This window comes from Lithobates pipiens, unplaced genomic scaffold, assembly GCF_037356315.1.
Source record: "Lithobates pipiens isolate NorthernLeopardFrog02 unplaced genomic scaffold, aLitPip1_a1.2 Scaffold_28, whole genome shotgun sequence".
NCBI lineage: Eukaryota > Metazoa > Chordata > Amphibia > Anura > Ranidae > Lithobates > Lithobates pipiens.
The window spans coordinates 108,024,893-108,046,836 of NW_027507789.1; the positions used below are offsets into that span (position 1 = coordinate 108,024,893).

The 21,944-nt window shown below is 47.4% G+C and overlaps 1 protein-coding gene across 1 annotated transcript in view; it reads right to left on the reverse strand.

The window, feature by feature from the left end:
* Positions 1-21,944, reverse strand: part of CNTD1 (cyclin N-terminal domain containing 1) — a 160,817-nt gene that overhangs the window by 42,643 nt on the left and 96,230 nt on the right. The window contains exons 6-7 of the mRNA XM_077459515.1: positions 7,816-7,960; positions 7,649-7,745 (exon numbers count right to left, since the gene is read on the reverse strand). Of these exons, the coding sequence (XP_077315641.1) occupies positions 7,649-7,745; positions 7,816-7,960 (242 nt within the window). The remainder of the gene's footprint in view (positions 1-7,648; positions 7,746-7,815; positions 7,961-21,944) is intronic.

The following is a 21,944-nucleotide window of genomic DNA, read 5'->3' on the forward strand; positions in this document are numbered from 1 at the left end:
AAAACCAGACTTGGTGTACTGTTTACACAGAGCGCACAAAAGTTTCTGGCAACGTTTTTTACATGGTTCAGGTAGGAGGCTCTTCCGAGAAAGAGCCCCAGATAAACAAAGTTTGGCTAACACTGCCTGCCGTGATGGGTGAAGGCTGGAATTTGTCTGTTTCAGCAATTCCTGCGGCGAGGACAGGTAAGGGAAGTCAATCCTATATATATTTAATTATATGATGGATTTCTTCGTTTTGAGTAGTTGTACGTCTTACCTGGTTTCCACCACTAGAGGGAGTAAGAGCAGCCTGATGCATACTTACATGCCTTTCAGTACACACGCTCAGTGAAGCCTGGTTCTCCAGCTGTCTCACGTCTCCACTGCAGTCCCTGCCACAACAAGGTAATACAGGAGTCCCACGTAGTCTGGGGGTCCCACGCAGCTCCGGTAGAGTTCTCCTTTCCCCCCCTGGATCCCGCGGTCCTCGTGCACGCGCGCCGGGCGCATTCCCGCCCTAATGGGGGAGGGGGGAGTGTGGTTGTGAGCCGTGCACGGTGCTGTACTGCGCAGGCGCCAGGCAGCAGATTTTAAAAGCCCAGAGCGTCAGAGGGCTGTAAGTGGAGACACAGGAGCTGTGGGCAGTAAGCATCTGTGGGGATTGGATCGAGGCAAACTTTAGACACCTACTCAGCATCAGGTTGTGCAGTTTAAGCATATATATTTATTGTGAGACTTTAAGCACAACAGTGATTGCACTTTGTACTAGTACCACTGCTTTGTAGCTTAGGACTATGTCTCCTCGTAGGAGGGTCTCAGGGGGAGGTAATAAGAGCACTGGTAAATCACCGCCTAGGTCCAGGGGTTCTAAAAGTGCCTGTAAGTTACCATCTCCCCTTGCAAGACTGGAGCCAGCCTCTCAGGACGAGTCAGTGCCCCTGTCAGGTTTTGCAGCCTCTCCTAATGTCCCAGCCCCGGTTTATGTCACTGAGGACTCCCTAAGGGCTACATTGGAGGGTTTTGAAGGGAGAATAATGAATTTTATTTCTGCTTCCCTAAAAGATGGCAGGAAAAGGGGTAGATCCCCTCCCTCTGCTGAAATTCCTCTCTCAGATGATTCTCCTGACAATGAGGAGAGATCCCTATCTTGGGACAGGGATCAAGAGCAGTCGGATGAATCAGAGGAAGAGGAGAGAGTCCCCTCCTCCCAGGCTCTCAGAAAACAGGTGCAGTATTATACTGAATTGGTGCGTACCACATTCAGAATGCCTGCTGCTGAAATCGCTACGTCCTCTGTTTCTTCCCTGGGAGTCAGGAAAGCCCCACAGACTGCCTATTCCTTTCCAATTCATCCCTTAATGGATGAATTGTTTTATGAGGATTGGGGACATCCCGATAAACTGTTTGCTCCTCCTAAAAGGTTTTCTATGCATTATCCTCTGGAGGAGAGTTTCCCCAAGAAGTGGGGGGTCCCATCTGTTGATGCGGCTGTTTCTTGTGTGAATAAAAACCTGACTTGTCCCTTGGATAATGCGCAGGTATTTAAAGATCCAACTGATAAGAAGCTGTAAACCTTACTAAAAGCCTCCTTTTCCATGACTAGCACTGTAGTGCAACCTACAGTCGCAGCCGTGGGGTTGTGCCAGTTCCTCAAGGAACAGGTTAAGCAGATGCTTGGGCTCCTTCCCAGCGAGGAAGTAGAGAAGTATGCAGAGATGCCTCATATTCTGTGTTTCATGATTGATGCGATTTTGGATTCTGTCCAACAAGCATTACGTTTGTCCCTCATGTTGGTACACATGCGAAGGGCCCTATGGCTAAAAAAATTGGGCAGCTGAGCTATCATGCAAGAAGTATTTGATTGGGTTCCCGTTTAAAGGGGAACGTTTGTTTGGAGAAGAATTAGACAAGTTCGTCCAAAAAATATCAAGAGGTAAATCTACTCTCCTTCCAGTCAAAAGGAGCAAGCGTCCATCATTTAGGCGTGCCCTCTCTCCCGGAGCATCAAGCTCTAAGCAGTGGCGACGGCCTTCTCAACCCTCCTCTACAGGAGGGGCAGAAAAAGACTTGGGGGCGAAAGTCTGCCAAGCAGAGCCCAAAAGCTTCCTTGTGAAGGGGCGCCCCTGCTCGGCCGAGTGGGGGGAAGGCTCCTGCAGTTTGCAGGAGCCTGGCGGGAAGAGATCCGGGACAAGTGGGTGATCTCTTCGGTATCTCTGGGCTACAGGCTAGAGTTTCAGGAGATTCCACCTTCTCGTTTTCTAAGGTCAAGGATCCCCAGGGATCCAGTAAAGGAAAAACCGCTATTTCTGGCCTTAGATCACTTACTATCCCAAGGGGTGATAGTAGAAGTGGACCCAAAAGAACAGGGTTCAGGGTTTTACTCAAATCTCTTCACCGTTCCGAAGACAAATGGAAGTGTCAGACCTATCCTAGATCTGAAGTATCTGAACCCGGTCTTTACACATCCGGTCCTTCCGAATGCAGTCAATCCACACTGTGGTCTCCTCCCTGCAAGGGGGAGAGTTTATGGCATCAATAGACATCAAAGATGCATATCTCCATGTGCCAATTTTTCCCGCACACCAAAAATTTCTAAGGTTCACGGTAGAACGGCGCCATTTTCAATTTGTGGCCTTGCCGTTCGGGCTTGCTACGGCCCCTCGAGTCTTCACAAAGATTCTGGACCCTCTCTTGGCAAACCTAAGAGCTCAGGGTATAGCCGTCATGGCTTATCTAGACGATTTGCTTCTCATGGAGAAAACAGTAGCGTTCCTGAATCACAGCGTTGCCAGAACGCTAGAACACCTGGAACGCCTAGGTTGGATTATAAACCTAGAAAAGTCGTCCCTACAGCCTTCCACCAGGTTGGAATACCTGGGCATGATCATCGACACCGCTCAGGGCAAGGTGTTTCTTCCAAGGCCAAAGGCCTTGGCCATTGGGGATCTGGTGCACCTAATTCTGGGCAGGAGATCATCCCCCATTCGATTGTGCATGAGACTGTTAGGGAAAATGGTCGCCTCCTTCGAGGCCATTCCATTCGCCCAGTTCCACTCAAGGCCTCTGCAAAGATGCATCCTTGCAGCTTGGAACAGGAAGCCCCAATCCTTGGATCTTCCTATGCGTCTATCCCCAGGGACACGCAAGAGGGCGGCACAGTGGTGTAGTGGTTAGCACTCTCACCTAGCAGTAAAAAAAAAGGGTCGCTGGTTCGAATCCCAACCACGACACTACCTGCCTGGAGTTTGCATGTTCTCCCTGTGCCTGCATGGGTTTCCTCCGGGTACTCCGGTTTCCTCTCACACTCCAAAGACATGCAGGTAGGTTAATTGGCTTCTGTCCAAAATTGGCCCTAGTATATGAATAGGGACCTTAGATTGTGAGCTCCTTGAGGGTAGGGACCAATGTGAGTGTGCATTGTACAGGGATAGGGTAGGGGTGGACACTCACTCAGGTTGAACTGGATGGACTGGTGTCTTTATTCAACCTTACTAACTATGAAACTAACTATGAAACTATGAGTCTCGTCTGGTGGTTACAAACCAGGAATTTGCTGAAGGGCAAAACCTTTCTTCCTCTTCCATGGAAGATTATCACGACAGATGCCAGCCTAACAGGCTGGGGAGCAGTGTTGGAGGAGACGTGCTCGCAGGGGAAATGGTCTGCGATCGAGAGGCTATTGCCCATAAATGTCTTGGAGATCCGGGCAGTTTATATGGCTCTCATAAAGTGGTCTTGCAGACTACGAGGTCTCCCTGTTCGGGTTCAGTTCGACAATGCCACAGCAGTGGCTTATATAAATCACCAGGGCGGTACCAGGAGTCTGGTTGCGCAAAAAGAGGTGAATCGCATACTTGTCTGGGCAGAAAAGCATGTTCCGTGTCTTTCTGCAGTCTTCATTACAGGAGTGGAAAATTGGCAGGCGGATTTTCTGAGCCGCCAGCAGTTGTGCCCAGGAGAATGGGCTCTGCACCCCGACGTGTTTTGGAACATATGTCACAGGTGGGGTACTCCAGACGTAGATCTGTTTGCATCCAGGTTCAACAGGAAACTGGACAATTTTGTGTCAAGGACAAGAGATACACTTGCTCAGGGGTCAGATGTTCTGACAGTTCCCTGGGATCAGTACAATCTGATCTATGCCTTCCCCCCGAGTCCGCTTCTGTCGCGGTTCCTGGGAAGAGTCAAGAGGGAGACAAAATCGGTCCTTTTGGTAGCCCCGGCTTGGCCCAGGCGACCGTGGTATGCAGAGATCATGAAGTTGGCAGTAGGCAGGCCATGGATCCTCCCTCTTCAGCCAGATCTGCTCTCACAGGGTCCAATTTACCATCCTGCTTTACACAGTCTAAATTTGACGGTTTGGCTGCTGAGACCCACATTCTGAGAGACCGTGGCCTTTCGGGGCCAGTCCTTTCTACTCTGGTCAATGCCAGAAAGCCGGCCTCCAGGCTTATTTATTACAAAATCTGGAGGGCATATGTTTCCTGGTGTGAACTCAGGAAATGGCCTCCTAGAAAGTATGTCATTAGTAGGATCTTGGCCTTTCTTCAGACAGGCCTAGAAATGAATTTGGCCATAAGCACTATCAATGTGCAGATTTCGGCCCTGTCAGTGTTTTTTCAGAAGCCACTTGCATCGCATTCCCTGGTGCGGGCTTTCATCCAGGGGGCCATGCGGATAAGACCGCCAGTCAAACCTCCGGTATGCCCATGGGATCTGAATTTGGTTCTCTCGGCTTTGCAGGGGCAACCATTTGAACCTTTGCATCTGGCTTCATTGGTTCTCCTGACTAAAAAATTGGTTTTCTTGGTAGCCATATCCACGGCTAGAAGAGTATCAGAGCTAGCAGCTCTTTCCAGCAAGGAGCCGTATCTAATTATTCATAAGGACAGGGTGGTCATGCGTCCCAACAGGTCCTTTCTACCTAAGGTGGTTTCAGGATTCCATTTGAATCAAGACGTAATCCTACCATCCTTTTTTCTGGACCCACAGTCCGCAGAAGAATCTTTGCACACTTTGGATGTGGTTAGAGCAATCAGTATATATCTTCAAGCAACTGCTCAGATAAGGAAAATTGATTGCTTGTTTATTTTGCCGGAATGCCCTAGGAAGGGCCAGGCAGCATCAAAATCCACTCTCTCAAGGTGGATTAGACAGGTTAATTCTCAAGCCTATAGTGGTAAAGGGAAGATCCCTCTTTTTCGAGTGAAAGCGCACTCTACTAGGGCTGTAAGTGCTTCTTGGGCAGTGCATCACCAGGCTTCCCTGGCTCAGATCTGTAAGGCTGCAACTTGGTCATCAGTCCACACATTCACCAGATTCTATCAGGTGGATGTCAGAGGGCAAGAGGATATCGACTTTGGGCGTCATGTACTGCAGGCTGCAGTTTAGGTCCTCAGGTCCCTGGCGGTCTATAATTATGATCTGTGTCTCCCTCCCCTCAATCTGAGCGTTGCTTTGGGACATCCCACTATGTAATGAGCTCCTGTGTCCCGTGATGTATGATCAAGAAAATAGGATTTTTATATACAGCTTACCTGTAAAATCCTTTTCTTGACAGTACATCACTATATATTTTTGGGGGATATTTATGTAAAAAATAATGAGTTTTTTTCAAAATTGTCGCTCTTTTTGTTTATAGCGCAAAAAATAAAAACCGCAGAGGTGATCAAATACCACCAAAAGAAAGCTCTATTTGTGGGGAAAAAAAGGACATCAATTTTGTTTGGGAGCCACATCATACGGCCGCGCAATTGTCAGTTAAAGCGATGCAGTGCCGAATTGCAAAAAGTGCTCTGGTCTTTGGCCAGCAAAATGATCCGGGGGGGTTAAGTGGTTAACCCAACATTTTATATTCATAGTATGTGCTTGCTGTTTAATTACTTGTATAATGTACATGTTTTTAACTGTATCCTGTTCTCTTTATATTGATTCCTTTGTGTGAAACACCTGGTGTTCCTGCCAGTCCCTCTGCCTTTTTGTTAAAACTGACCACACTAAGCAATAGAGCACAGTGGGGTCTCAATTTTCTCTCAACAAATAAAGAGCGGTGTACTGCCGTTTCTCCTCCCTTGGCTCTCTGAGCTCCTTATGCAGCTGAGAACATGGGGCATTTATAATGTTTTTTTTATATGTATACAATATTGTTTTGACTTTCATTTATATTTTAAACTAAATGGGTTGTTTTACAAGGTGAGAGTTCACATACACTTTAACTACTTGCCGCCCACCCGATGGCGGGGAGGTGAGGTTCTCGTTCTGAGACACGATTATATGACGGCGTCCCAAACGAATGCACTGTGTTGCTAGGACAGGACACAACCCTGATCTCTGTAAATAGCCATGTCCGCGGCTCTTTTACCATGTGATCGGCTGTGTCCAATCACAGCCGTCACATGTAAACATGGAGATGCCGGTAATTGATGCTCCTCGCCCTGACAGAGTATGAGGAGAGGAGAGTCGATCAGCGGCATCTCCTCTCAGGGGACAACAAAACATGTAATCAGGGCACTGATCATCAGTTCCCTGATTACATTATAGTGCCACAAGTGTCACCAATCAGTGCCAGCAATCAGTGCCCACCATTGCCAGCAATCAGTGCCCACCAGTGCCACCAATCAGTGCCTATTAGTGATGCCAGTCAGTGTTGGCTATCAGTGCCGCCCATGGATGCTCATCAGTGCCACCCATCAATGCCAATCAGTGCCACCTATCAGTGGCGCCCATCAGTGCCACATATCAGTGCCACCTATCAGTGTCCATAAATGCGGCATAATGGTGCCTTCTCATCAGTGCCACCTAATCAGTGCCCATAAGTGCTGCCTCATCAGTGCCCATAAGTGCCACCTAATCATTTCCCACCAGTTCAGACCATCAGTGTCGCCTCATCAGCACACGTCAGTGAAGGAGAGGAATTACCTATTTGCAAAATTTACTGACTGAAATTTTTGGCCTTTTTTTATTTATTTTTGAAAAAAAAAAAAAAAAACAGCAGTGAATAAATACCACCAAAAGAAAGCTCTATTTGTGTGAAGAAAATGATAAAAATGAATTTGGGTACAGTGTAGCATGACTGCGTAATTGTCATTCAAAGTGCAACAGCACTGAAAGCTGAAAAATGGCCTGGGCAGGAAGGGGGTTTAAGTGCCCTGTAGGCAAGTGGTTAGAGTATAACTAAAGGGCAAAATTTTATTTTTAGTTTTGGATAGAGTGGAGATGGATTAGATGGCTTTTCAGACACTATTTCTAGCGCTAAAGTGCCGGAAAACCGATTCAGTGTGAAAGGGGTCTTAGTCTATTCAAAATTAAGTTTTGCCTATAGTTCTACTTTTAGTTATTACACCAGGAATGGCTCTGTGCAATGCTCTGTTTACAATACTCCTCGAAGAACCACACAATTAATGTGTGCTTTTAGGAAGTAGTATTTTAAAAAGTGAAAATTTGTGTGATGATCTTTGTTCATTTTTATAAAAAAAAAAACAAAAAAAAATACTGTAAATTGATTATATAAGTGTTTCCTGTTAAATCTGCTGAAAAACATCAAGCTATCAGGGGATCATAGGTCAGAAATATAATCAAATAATGCATGCAAACATAATTTATGTTTAGGAGAATTAACCTTCAAGTGTCCCAAACTGACCACATCAGTCTATGTTTTTTTAGGTACCTGTTTCCAAGAGTTCTGGCTTATTATATAGGTGCTGGCTGCAATGATTCCAGTACCCAGAAGCATTGCATCTTCCTTTACAACCAGAAATTTGCTCCTATTAAGAAAAATATTATTAATCAATGGTATTAAGCCAGCGAATATAAAGACAGGACTTAAACCCTCACCTCTGTGTATTACTTGGAGTTGGCAGCTCCACCGTTGACTTAAGTACGGTGTCATAAATAGGATTTCTAAGCAAATAAACCAAATCCAGTACCATCGCACTCATATCATACACTTCCTTTAGTTGCAGAGAACAGCCATTATACCCTGCAAAATTCAAAACACCATGTTAAATTTTAATTAACATGTATCAGTTCATTGACATTTTACTTTGATCTGTATCTGATTGCCAGATTGCATTATCTAAGACCGAAGCTTTATGAGTATTTTAAAGAGGAAGTAAACCCTGATGGGTTTGCTTCTTCTTTGTCTCCCTGCAAAGGTAAAGCATAATGGGCTACTATGCACCGCATAGTAGCCCATTATGTGTCACTTACCTGACACAGGAGCCAGCAATGTCGCCGCTGTCCCCTCTTCCACGGAGTGTCCATCTTCTTCCGGGTATTGCTGGTCCAGCCACTCACAGCGCCGAAGCAGCGATGACGTCACTCCCGCGCATGTGCATGGGAGCTGCCACTAACGGCATATCGGCGTTAGCAGCGGCATGCTCAGTGCGCCTGTGCGCCGCTGTCTACGGCCTGTCTTTTTGTAAATATCTCCTAAACCAGGGATATGCAATTAGCGGACCTCCAGCTATTGCAAAACGACACGTCCCATCATGCCTCTGCCTCTGGGTGTCATGCTTGTGGCTCTCAGAGTCTTGCTATGCCTCATGGGACTTGTAGTTCTGCAACAGCTGGAGGTCCGCTAATTGCATATCCCTGTCCTAAAGCATGTAGGTTTAGGAGATATTTCTTGGACCTACATGTAAACCTTAATCTAGGCTTACCTGTAGGTCAAAGTGGTTTGTAAGGGTGTACAACCACTTTAAATTAAAGTGTTACTAAACCCACAAATGCTTGTTATAGTCGCTGTGGAACCTAAGGGTTTAATCCTTTGTACTGTGTAAAAAGGCTAAAATGGAAGAGAGGTTTGGGACTTTATATGAGACTTATATGTATAATCATATATATGTGCCTCCATCCCTAGTGGTATGGATTGGAAGAGAGATTGAGACTTTGAATGAGGCATATTATTGGATAATGAATAATTGTTAAACATATATTTATTTGTTCCTTCTACAATAGTGCTTTTACAAGTCTATGACAGTTATTAAATGCATAATTACAAATTTTTAATAAAACATAATTATGACATAAATGACATGACACATAGCATAACATGGTGTGGAAGAATAATCTCCATGACAGAATTCCCAATAGGACTAGGACTCAGTTTGGTCCCTGATACCTACTACTTTTGCCAATATTTTGGTATACTTATTCGATTAGGCTACTTATGTACATTTGTATTTCTATAGAATGATGCTTCATCAGCCCCATAAGAGTCGGAATTGTCCCACAAAATGCGTCAGGCTTACACAGATGCACCATGTCCTACAGATGGTGTACCATGCATTTAATGCAATATATTTTAGACCCTACATGTTATATAGTCCTATAGGGAATTCTGTCATGGAGATTATTCTTCCACACCATGTTATGCTATGTGTCATGTCAATTATGTCATAATTATGTTTTATTAAAAATTTGTACTTATGCATTTACCAACTGTCATAGACTTGTAAAATCACTATTTTAGAAGGTACAAATAAATATATGTTTAACAATTATCATTATCAAATAATATGCCTCATTAAAAATGTCCCAATCTCTCTTCCATTGTGTAAAAAGGCTTTGTGATCTTGTTTTCTCTGATCCTCCCCTTTTTCCACAGTCCCCAATCCCAATCCATCTCCTGATAAGTCAGAGCCTTTGGAGACAACTTTACAAATGCTCAGTTTGGTGTGAATTGCTAGAATTTTTTTTTCCTGGGCGATAGCATGTGGTCAGCACAGGGCCAATCAGCACCGTCCAGACAGAGGGTTAGGGGTCCTACAGTATCATAGGACAGTCAGAGTGGAATGAAAACTACTCATACAAGCTTTAACCAGACACCAATAGAAGTCACAAGACTGCTATATACTGCTGATGAGAAAGGGTATTTAGCTATTTACTGTATATCAACAAAATAATTGAATTTCCACGTTCGGTGTACTGTTATAGACCAGATGTAGTGAATGCAGGGTCCTGGGTTTGTGAGGATATACTGGATTTCTGTAATAGGAAGTGCCTGAACCAGGATCATGGCAAGATTACCAGGTAATATTTTAAAGTTTATGTGAATTCAATCACTTATATCTCATAAACTTTAAGGTGTCAATGTAATTTCAAAAGTAATTTTCAATATTTCAAAATCTTCATATTTTCCAATATTTTTAATCTGCTTGCTTGCTCTGGGTCAATAAATGAAATAGCCTGGCACCTTCTTAATCCAGAATATGAAGGTGAGCATCGGCAGTTCCCAAGCTTGTCTTAACCGGTTCCCGACCTACGCAAGCCCATGTACGTAGGCAGAATGGCGCGGCTGGGCAAATGGGCATACCTGTACATCTCTTTAAATTTGCCGCCATGCCATCACGTGTGCGGCGCCGGTGTAGCGCCGGCCAGGACCTCCGTGAGTCGGGTCATGGGTCCCGCGGACTCGATCGTTGCAGGGATACCAGCGATCATCTCACGGGGAGGAAGGAAGGGGAGATGCTAATGTAAACAAGCATCTCCCCGTTCTGCCTAGTGACAGTGTCACTGATCTCTGCTCCCTGTGATCGTAGCCATGCCCCCCCACAGAAACACTCCCCAGGACACACTTACCGTGCCACCTAGTGGTTAACCCCTTCACTGCCAGTGTCATTTACACAGGAATCGGTGCATTTGTATAGCACTGATTGCTGTATAAATGACAATGGTCCCAAAAATGTGTAAAAAATGTCCGATGTATCTGCCATAATGTCGTAGTCACGATATAAATCACTGATCACCGTCATTACTAGTAAAAAAAACGCTATAACTTTTGCGAAAACCAATCAAACACTCATTGCGTTTTTTTTTCTTTACCAAAAATATGTAGAAGAATACGTATCAGCCTAATCTGAGGAAAAAAAACTGTTTTATATATTTTTGGGGGATATTTATTATAGCAAAATTTTAAAAAGAATGCGTTTTTTTCAAAATTGTCACTCTTTTTTTGTTTATAGCGCAAATAAATAACCGCAGGGGTGATCAAATACCACCAAAAGAAAGCTCTATTTGTGGAAAAAAAGGACGTCAATTTTGTTTGGGAGCCACGTAGCACGACCGCGCAATTGTCAGTTAAAGCGACGCAGTGCTGAATTGCAAAAAGTGCTCTGGTCAGGAAGGGGGTAAAATCTTCCGGGGCCGAAGTGGTTAAAGTGGTAGTAAACCTAGGAATTTAACAGTTTCAAAAAACAGTTACATTTCCGGTACGTGCCACGAATGTAAGTCACAATGGTTGTGCTGTCAACCAAACTGTCAAACGATCTAATGTTTTGGCTGAAAAAGATAGAAGGGTTTACTTTCACTTTAATATAGGCTTCCTTCAAATCTGGACGCAAGAGGGAAGTATAATGCAAGTATACTCTATATGTTTGCACTTGAATGGAAAGGTGCCGGATGTGCTAGGTGAAAGGCTCAATGAATGACAGGATGAGTATTTAAATTAGGATAGAGGAAGCTAGAAAATTTCAGGGTAGATAGGTGGGCCATACACTACTGGAAGATAAAATGACAGAGAAGAAAGTATTATGGCAGATATTAAGGGCCGGTACACAGTGCTGCGATGCGGGAGCCCTGCCAATCCACTGCGAGTTCCCGCATCGCATATCTCTCAGCGGCAGTTCACACTGTCCTATGCGAACTGCTGGGATTGTCAATTAAAAGTTACTGACACCTCTAAATCAGTTTGCCTATCGCAGTGCAATCTGCAAATTCGGACAGGAATCGGATCGACACCCATGTGATCCAATTCTGCTGCGGACCAAAAAAATAGGATTTTATGTACTCACCGTAAAATCCTTTTCTCTGTAATTCACCAACCGACACAGCTCCTCTCTTAGCCATTGGGTTGTTACACCCACCTTTAGGAGAATGCTAGGCATACATGTTATGTAAAACACAGAACTTTCCAATTCCGCCCAGGGGGCGGTCCCTTAGGTAACAACCCTCCAGCCTGCCATGCAGTCATCAGTACGCCAACAAGCAGTATAACGTAAAGAGAAAAAGGAGGGGCGGGTGCTGTGTTGGTCCGTGAATTACAGAGAAAAGGATTTTACGGTGAGTACAAAAAATCCTATTTTTTTGGGTCCGCAGCAGAATTGGATCACATGGGTGACAAAAATCATATTTTCTCTTATATTCACCGACTGACACAGCACCTCTCTTAGCCATTGGCATGTCCCCAAACAGTGCCAAACGAGGGACAGGAAAACAGCATAAAAAAAACTTCATCCACCATGGCAAGTGGGAACTAGTGTAACTTTACCCACAAAAAACAAGTGCGTGGAAGGAATCCACCACAAAACCAGGGTACCCTCATCAGGAGTGACTACCCACAACCGCACCAAAAACTGCGGAATGTAATGGAACAGTGCATTAACGGTACTGTGTTTTTATCTAAAAACCAGGAAAAAATAAAAATATTGCATACTCAATTGCAAGTATACGGCTGCCTGCAAAACTTTGAGGCCAAAACAGGCATCAGCCGATGCACTAACGTCTACCTTGTAGAACTTGGTAAACGTGTGGACAGACGACCAGGTCGCTGCTTTACACACTTGAGTGACAGACGATTGGTGTCGGAAGGCCCAAGACATTCCGATTGCCCTTGTGGAGTGGGCCATGATGGGAAAGGGGGGCATCTGCCCCTTCAAGGCGTAGGCTTGTACTACAATCTGTATGATCCACCTGGAAATGATGGCCGACGAGACCGCCATGTCTTTCTTTGGACCAGCCACCGAAACAAACAGCGAGTCTGACTTCCAAAAGGGAGTCGTGGCAGACAAATACACCTTCAGAGCCCGAACCATGTCCAGAGCGTGAAGGGCCACCTCCTTAGGATGTGTCAGCTTAGGACACAGAGATGATAACACAATGTCCTCATTGATGTGAAACGCCAAAACCTTCCTTTTGCAGAAAAGATGGTTGTGGACGCAACACCACCTTATCCTTGTGGATAACCAGGTAGGGCGACTTGCAGGACAGGGCCGCCAGTTCCGAAACCCTCCTGGCCGATGTAATGGCCACTAGAAAGACCACTTTCTGGGAAAGAGTCAACAGAGGGATCTCCCTGATATTTTCAAATGACGGTTTTTGCAGCGCCGATAACACCAGGTTCAGATCCCATGGGGGTAACGGTGGACGCACCAGAGGGACTACATGTCGCACCCCTTGAACAAAGGTACTCACCAGTGAGTGAGACGCCAGGGGTCACTGAAAAAAGACAGCCAAGGCTAATATTTGTCCTTTAATGGTGCTTAACGGCAACTTCTGGTCTACTCCTTGCTGAAGAAACAGCAGGATCCTGGATATAGCAAAGGAGCGCGGATGCCATCCTTTCTCCTCACACATGGAGATGTAGGCCTTCCAGGTACGATGATAAATCTTCTGACAGGCCCCTGTTCCTCAACACCTGGCTCTCAATAGCCATGCCGTTAAAGCCAGCGATGGTAAAGCAGGATGGAGAATTGGACCTTGAGACAGAAGATCCTCTCATAACAGCAGTCGCCAGGGGGCGTCTGCCACCAGCCGCACTAGGTCTGTGTACCAAGGATGCTGCGGCCAATCTGGGGCGACCAGAATTACTGGAATCCCCTTGACTTCCACTCTGTGGAGCAGACATGGTAGCAGCTTCAATGGAGGAAAGTCATAGATCAGCTGATACTGACCCCACGGAGCTACGTCTGACGCATCTGCCCAAGGATCTGTTGTCCTGGACACGAATCTCGGCACCTTCCGATTGAGACGGGAGGCCAGCAGATCCACGTCTGATGTGCCCCACCACAGGCACAGCAGCCTGAATATCTCCAGATGCAACGCCTATTCTCCTGGTTCCAGCATCTGGCGACTCAGATACAGTGGTGTGAAAAAGTGTTTGCCCCCTTCCTCATTTCCTGTTCCTTTGCATGTTTGTCACACTTAAGTGTTTCGGAACATCAAACCAATTTAAACAATAGTCAAGGACAACACAAGTAAACACAAAATGCAATTTGTAAATGAAGGTGTTTATTATTAAAGGTGAAAAAAAATCCAAACCATCATGGCCCTGTGTGAAAAAGTGATTGCCCCCCTTGTTAAAACATACTATAACTGTGGTTGTCCACACCTGAGTTAAATTTCTCTAGCCACACCCAGGCCTGATTATTGCCACACCTGTTCACAATCAAGGCATCACTTAAATAGGAGCTGCTTGACACAGTAAGGTCCACCAGAAGATCCTTAAAAGCTACACATCATGCCGAGACCCAAAGAAATTCAGGAACAATTGAGAAAGAAAGTAATTGAGATCTATCAGTCTGGAAAGGGTTATAAAGCCATTTCCAAAGCTTTGGGAATCCAGCGAACCACAGTGAGAGCCATTATCCACAAATGGCGAAGACATGGAACAGTGGTGAACCTTCCCAGGAGTGGCCGGCCGCCCAAAATTACCCCAAGAGCGCTGCGACGACTCATCCAAGAGGTCACAAAAAAGACCCCACAACAACGTCCAAGGAACTGCAGGCCTCACTTGCCTCAGTTAAGGTCAGCGTTCATGCCTCCACCATCAGGAAAAGACTGGGCAAAAATGGCCTGCATGGCAGAGTTCCAAGGAGAAAACCACTGCTGAGCAAAAAGAACATCAAAGCTCATCTCAATTTCTCCACAACACATCTTGATGATCCCCAAGACTTTTGGGACAACATTCTGTGGACCGATGAGACAAAAGTGGAACTCTTTGAAAGGTGTGTGTCCAAGTATATCTGGCGTAGAAGGAACACTGCATTTCATAAAAAGAACATTATACCAACAGTAAAATATGGTGGTGGTAGTGTGATGGTCTGGGGCTGTTTTGCTGCTTCAGGACCTGGAAGACTTGCCGTGATAAAAGGAACTATGAATTCTGCTGTCTACCAAGAGATCCTGAAGGAGAATGTCCGACCATCTGTTCGTGTACTCAAGCTGAAACGAACTTGGGTTCTGCAGCAGGACAATGATCCTAAACACACCAGTAAGTCCACCACCGAATGGCTGAAGAAAAACAAAATGAAGACATTGGAGTGGCCTAGCCAAAGTCCTGACCTGAATCCTATTGAGATGTTGTGGTATGACCTTAAAAAGGCCGTTCATGCTCGAAAACCCTCTAATGTAACTGAATTAGGACAATTCTGCAAAGATGAGTGGGCCAAAATTCCTCCAGGACGCTGTAAAAGCCTCATTGCACGTTATCGCAAACGCTTGGTTGCAGTTGTTGCTGCTAAGGGTGGCCCAACCAGTTATTAGGTTTAGGGGGCAATCACTTTTTCACACAGGGCCATGATGGTTTGGATTTTTTTCACCTTTAATAATAAACACCTTCATTTACAAATTGCATTTTGTGTTTACTTGTGTTGTCCTTGACTATTGTTTAAATTGGTTTGATGTTCCGAAACACTTAAGTGTGACAAACATGCAAAGGAACAGGAAGTGAGGAAGGGGGGAAACACTTTTTCACACCACTGTAGTCTGCCTGCCAGTTCTCCACTCCCAGGATGTAACTGACCGACAGGGTCGCTACATGTCGCTCTGCCCACCAAAGTATGTGAGCAAACTCCCGTGCGGCGGCTGAGCTTCTTGTTCCTCCTTGGTGATTGACATACGCCACCACAGTGTCTGACTGGATCCTGATCGGACACCCTTGCAGTCTCATCGACCATGTGGAGAGGCATAGCCTGATCGCTCTCAGCTCCAGCAGATTGATCGGCAATTTGGATTCCTCCGTCGACCAGAGGCCCTGAGACAACTGAACCCCCATCACTCCTCCCCAGCCGGATAGGCTGGCATCCGTTTTGATCACTGTCCATTTTAGAGGCAGGAACTGAAGCTCCGGGGACCTCAGCCACCAGATCAGTGAATCTCTGACTAGCTGGCTCACCTGGATCCTCCTCTAACTCTGAGGCGGAAGATGCTCTCAGGAGGAGATCATCTAGGTATCACACGATTGCGATCCCACGCACCAACGCCAAAACTGGAGCCAATACCTTGGTAAAGACTCGGGGGGGGGGGGGGGGGGCGATGTCAAACCAAAAGGGAGAGCCACAAACTGATATTGGGCTTCCCTGACTGCCAACCGCAGAAACTTTTGATGCCGGAGGCATATGGGTATGTGCTGGTACGCATCCTGGATGTCTAAGGACGCCAGGGAGTCCCCCTGATGGAGTGCGGCGACTACTGAGCGAACTGATTCCATTCTGAACCTCTGCCCTTTCACAAAGTGGTTGAGGGATTTTAGATCCAAGTTTGGACGTACCCCTTCCTTTTTGGGAATTACAAACAGGTTCGAGTAGAACCCCTGGAAACGTTGATTCTGGAACCGATACAATCACCCGCGATTCAGCAAGTCATTTATGGCCCCCAAGAGGGCCTCCCGGCAAGCCGGGAGAACGGGAATGTTGGAGGGGAAGAATCTGTTTGGCGGCCAAGAGAGAAGATCTATCTTGTAGCCTGAGGAAATCAGACCGCAGACCCATTGGTCGGACAGCCGAGAGGACCACCGGGCTGCAAACTCCCAAAGGCGACCCCCCACCCGAGTCATGGGTGGGGGCAAACCTTCATGCAGTAGCACTTTTGTTTGCAGGCTTGTTAGGCTTGCAGTTCCAGGGACGTTTCGGACCTTCCATGGACGTCCTGTCGGCCCGGGGACGTTTGGCCGAAGCTCGAGGTGGACAAAAAATCCATTTGTGAGCGGAAAAGGAGGGCCCTTGCCTACGGCATGGCTCCTTAGCCCTCCTCGCCTGTGGGAGTAGTGTACTCTTACCACCAGTGTCATTCTTAATAATGTCATCCAAAGAGGCTCCAAGAAGCCGGTCAACAAGGAAGGGGAGATCCGTCAGTGCTTTCTTGGATGCCTGGTCATCAGACAAGCATTTTAACCAAATCAGGTGCCGCAGCACCACTGCTGACATGGAAGTCCTGGATAACAGGGGAAAAGTATCCAGAGCCTCATCACAAACGTACTTAAGGCCTTGCACTAATTGGTCTGCTAGTTCCACGCAGACAGGAGAAGCCTGTTGTTCTGTTGCCCACTCAGTTAGTGTCTGCGACACAAGTGCAGGTGCCAGTATTGGTTGCACGGCTGACCCCACAACCGTGAACAAGGAATGAGCCACTGCCTCGGCCTTCCTGTCCGTGGGATCCTTAAATGCAGGAGTCCCCTCTACCGGAATCGTGATTACTTTGTTTAACCTGGATACTGGGGGGTCCACGACCGGAGGAGCCGACCACTTTTTGAGAAGGCTCTCCTCAAAGGGATAACGCACTGCCATGTATTTGGGGACCGAAAAGATCTTCGGTCGACCTCATTCCTTGTAAATGAACTTGTCAAAATAAGTCAGATACGGGAACATCTTAGGTGAACGGGCTGGTTTACGGGACCCAAAAGGGACCGCTACCTCAGCAGAGGAATCTGCTGGCTAATGAATCTTCAGGGTATCACACACAGCTGTGATAAGTGCTCCAACAAGTGCTTTGTCACACGGACCCGGACGGAGACTCATCCTCACTCTCCAAACAGTCCTGGTCAGCGTCATCTGAAATGACAGAGCAGGGGTCACCAGCCTCAGCAGGGCCTGAGTCTGCATTAGAGCTCTCCCCAGAGGACGGAGGGGGGCAGGGGACAGTTTTTAGCACCTTTGCATCCACGCATCTTGGCAACGAACGTTTTGAGGACCGCCGACAAGGTGTCCAAGGGCACTGTGCAGTCCGGTTGCAATTGCAATTGGATTTTGGGGCTAGAAACACCAGTTTCTGAAGCCATGCTGACCCTACCCTGTCTGCCACATAAAGGGGACATAGGACAGTGATAGTCCCACCCTCCTTACTGCTGCTGGCTGAGGGGCTCTTTCCCGCAGGACTCAACACACTGAGGGGTCCTGCGCTATCCAGCTGGTAGTGCCTGTAGTCTCTGGCTCCCAGGTGCATAGAAATCAGCTCTGTGTCGGTGGAAGCAGCTGCTAATGGTGCTGAAACCGCTCTGCAGTGTGCTCAGGCTCAAAGAAAATGGCTGCAAAGCGTCCAGTATAAGGACATAAAACACAGGGAAAATGGCCACCAGAGCATAGGAGCACATGCTGCCGCTACAGAACAATTAAAAAAGTGTTCAGGCTTCCAGAAAATGTCTGCCGGAGTTCAATATAAGGACATATTACAGGGAAAACAGCCACCGAAGCCCAGGAGAGCATGCTTTCCCTTGCCCACATCTAAGATGGCCCCTGATGCAAAAGCAATGAGGGACAGAGAAACAATGGCGGTGAAACAGCGCGGCACAGGACACAAGCACAGGCACCTTCCAGGGACATGAAAAACAGGACCCAGGACACAGCCAGCCATCGCAACCCCCCCCAGGTGAGAGCCCCCCTGGAAAGCCCCTGCACAGACACACACACACCGCACTGCAGCATTCCCCACAGGGAGGGGGGATGGAGAAAGGGACAGGGAGAGAAGAGAGGGAGGTGAGGGACCCCCGAATCAACCTCCCAGGGAATGCCCAACTGCTCAGTCCCACCGAGGCAGGGAGAGCTGTACTTACCAGTCCTCAAGAGCTGGGAGACATTCCATTACAGACCCACTGTCAGGAACGGTGTCATTTCTGGTTTCACCTGCTGGTGGCACTATTACGTTCTGGACCAAAAGGTGTAATTCCAGTGGCTACCAGCGGGTGACTCCCTGCTCGGACTTCAGACGTGCCATCAAGCACACCTGTCATGGCTCTGCTGGACTATATAGACCCGCCCTGAACTATGCTCAGTGCTTCAGAATTCCTCTGCTAGCCCTTGTTCCTGCCAGTACCTGCTCTTGTTCCAGTTTGTTCCAGCACCCCATTTGTTATACTGTCATCCAGCCCTGTTCCCCGCTCCTTGGTCTGCTTCCTTATTCCTGGTTTCTGTCCCCTTGTTGCTTTTGTCTCTGCTTTATTATTTCTTGTTTGTTTCCTTGCTTGTGTATTATATTAGTTAGTTAGATAGTTAGGTGGTTTTGGGGTTTGTCTTATATTTTCTTTGCTTGCTTATGGTTGCTGTTTATTGGTGGTGCACGTGTGTCCTTATCTTTAATAAATATATATTTTTCCTTTTACTTGGTGTCCCTATTTCTTGGTGCAGCCCAGCGATCTGACTACCTACTTGGATGCTTATGTATAACATCCGTGACACCCACTCTCTGATCAGTACAGGGTGGCTGCTGGCCCGATACACTGTGACATAAACATCAGTAGCCCAGTCATATGTGTGCCCCGGAGCAGAAAAGCTCACCGACCACCTCTGGAGCTGAAGTTTCGTCGCGGCCTGCCTAGCGTGGAGCTGCGACCTGCACACGCTCGATGGCCAGGCAAGGATAAGGGTGTCCAGCTGGCTGTTGATTTGCAGATCACAGGATCTATCATCTTGCGCAAAAAGCCAAGCTTCTGCAGAAAAAAAGACGGACCGATGGGCCCGTTAGGGTTCCTAGGTCCTTCTCCTTCACTAGGCAAAATAAAACCGATGACTGAATGGCAGGCTGGAGGGTTGTTACCTAAGGGACCGCCTCCTGGGCGGAACTGGAAAGTTTTGTGTTTTACATAACATGTATGCCTAGTATTCTCCTAAAGGTGGGCGTAACAACCCAAAGGCTAAGAGAGGAGCTGTGTTGGTCGGTGAATATAAGAGAAAAGGGTCCTGTGCAAGTTTGATCCGAATGCGATACAAATTCAGCCATACTATCTGCAGAGGCGGCTCTCTAATTAGGCAAAGTAGGCAGTGGCCTAAGGCCTCGCCCTCCCAGGGGCCTCGCGGACCTCCTACTTTGCCTAAAGAGCCTCCTTTGGCTATCCTCATACATCAGTCCAAGGTCCAATCAGCAGAGGTTTGTGCCGCCTCGTTCAGAGTACAGTCCAGTCAGTCTGCCTCCTCTCTGCTCAGAAACACCCTGCCCCACCAGGGCACTGCCCAGTCTCCAATCCTGTCAAGAAAACTCCTGTCAGAACATTGGCAGACACACACACACACAGACTGTCAACTGCCCTGCCTCCCCGGAACACCCTGCCCTGCCAGCAAATCCTGTCCCTCCATTCAGCCAATATCTTGCAAGGGCACAGCTAGCACCTCAGCACAGGATTTCAGAGTCCACCCTCCTTCCAGGACTGGGCTTCCGTGGTGGAGGCGGAGCCAATTCCAGTACGCTGTTTGCAGCCTACTGACTGAGCTGTGAGGTACATGGGCGGGGGGGTGGATGTGACTGGAGGGGTGCATGTGACTGAGGGGGTGGTATATATGACTAGGGTGGTACATGTGACTGGGGGGTGGTACATGTGACTGAGGGGGTGGTACATGTGACTGGGGGGTGGTATATATGACTGGGGGGTACATGTGACTGGGGGGGTGGTACATGTGACTGGGGGGTGCGGTACATGTGACTAGGGTGGTACATGTGACTGGGGGGTGGTATATATGACTAGGGTGGTACATGTGACTGGGGGATGCGGTACATGTGACTGGGGGGTGCGGTACATGTGACTGGGGGGTGCGATACATGTGACTGGGGGGTGCGGTACATGTGACTGGGGGGTGCGGTACATGTGACTGGGGGGGTGGTATATATGACTAGGGTGGTACATGTGACTGGGGGGTGCGGTACATGTGACTGGGGGGTGCGGTACATGTGACTGGGGGGGTGGTACATGTGACTGGGGGGGTGGTACATGTGACTGGGGGGGGTGATACATGTGACTGAAGGTGCGGTATATATGACTAGGGTGGTACATGTGATTGGAGGGATACATGTGAATGGGGAGTTGAGAGCACTGACAACAGCGCACAGTACTAAGTATTAATTCAAATTAATTGCATATATTAAGAGCCGTGGTGTCAGTGTGCTCTCAGTGCTGGTGTCAGTGTGCGCTCAGTGCTGGTGTCAGTGTGCGCTCAGCGCTGGTGTCAGTGTGCGCTCAGCACTGGTGTGATCAGGGGCGTACCTAGAGCATTCGGCACCCGGGGCGACTCCTATATCTGGCACCTCCCCTCACTTTAAAATGTAAAAACACCGCACTGTGTCCCCTGCATACCTCTGCATCCCCCAATATCTCTTTGTCACTACTTTGTACCCCCTCTCCACAACTGGACTCCTTTACATTGCACAGCCCCCCGCAGCTCTGGATCCCTTTACATTACACACCTCTGGACCTCTTTACATTACAAAACCGGTGAACCTCTGGACCTCTTTACATTACACAACCCCCTGCACCTCTAGACCCCTTTACATTACACAACCCCCTGTACCTCTAGACCCCTTTACATTACACAACCCCCTGCACCTCTAGACCCCTTTACATTACACAACCCCCTGTACCTCTAGACCCCTTTACATTGCATAACCCCCTGAACCTCAGGGCCCCTTTACATTACACAGCACCCTGCACCTCTAGACCCCTTTACATTACACAACACCCTGCACCTCAGGACACCTTTACATTACAAAACCCTCTGCACCTCCTTGACCCCAACTGAACCACAGCGCATCAGTGTGAACCTACCGGAGTTCTGGTTCACATATATGTGATGCAGGAATCGACGAGATTCCAGTGCAGATTCCTGCATTGCATGTTGCTTGCTGCCCTTTGCAAGCTGCTACGGGTGTCAATGTAAAATTAATGACACCTCCAGATCGGTTTGCAAATCGCAGTGAAAACTGTGAAATGGTGCAAGAATCGGATTGCATAGGTGTAAACACCCATCCAATCCAATTCCAGTGCAGACCAAAAAAAGGGTCCCTCACCATTTTGGTGCAAATGCGATTTCAGCCGTACAGTTTGTATGGCTGAATTTGCATCGCACAGACATTGCATGTGATTTGCACAGCAATTCGATGTAAATCACATGCAATGTCTATGAACACACTAGTGTAAACCCTGGTAAAGGAGCATGATGGGAACATGATGGAAAGACTCTGTAGGATAACAGAGGAAAGAGGGGGAG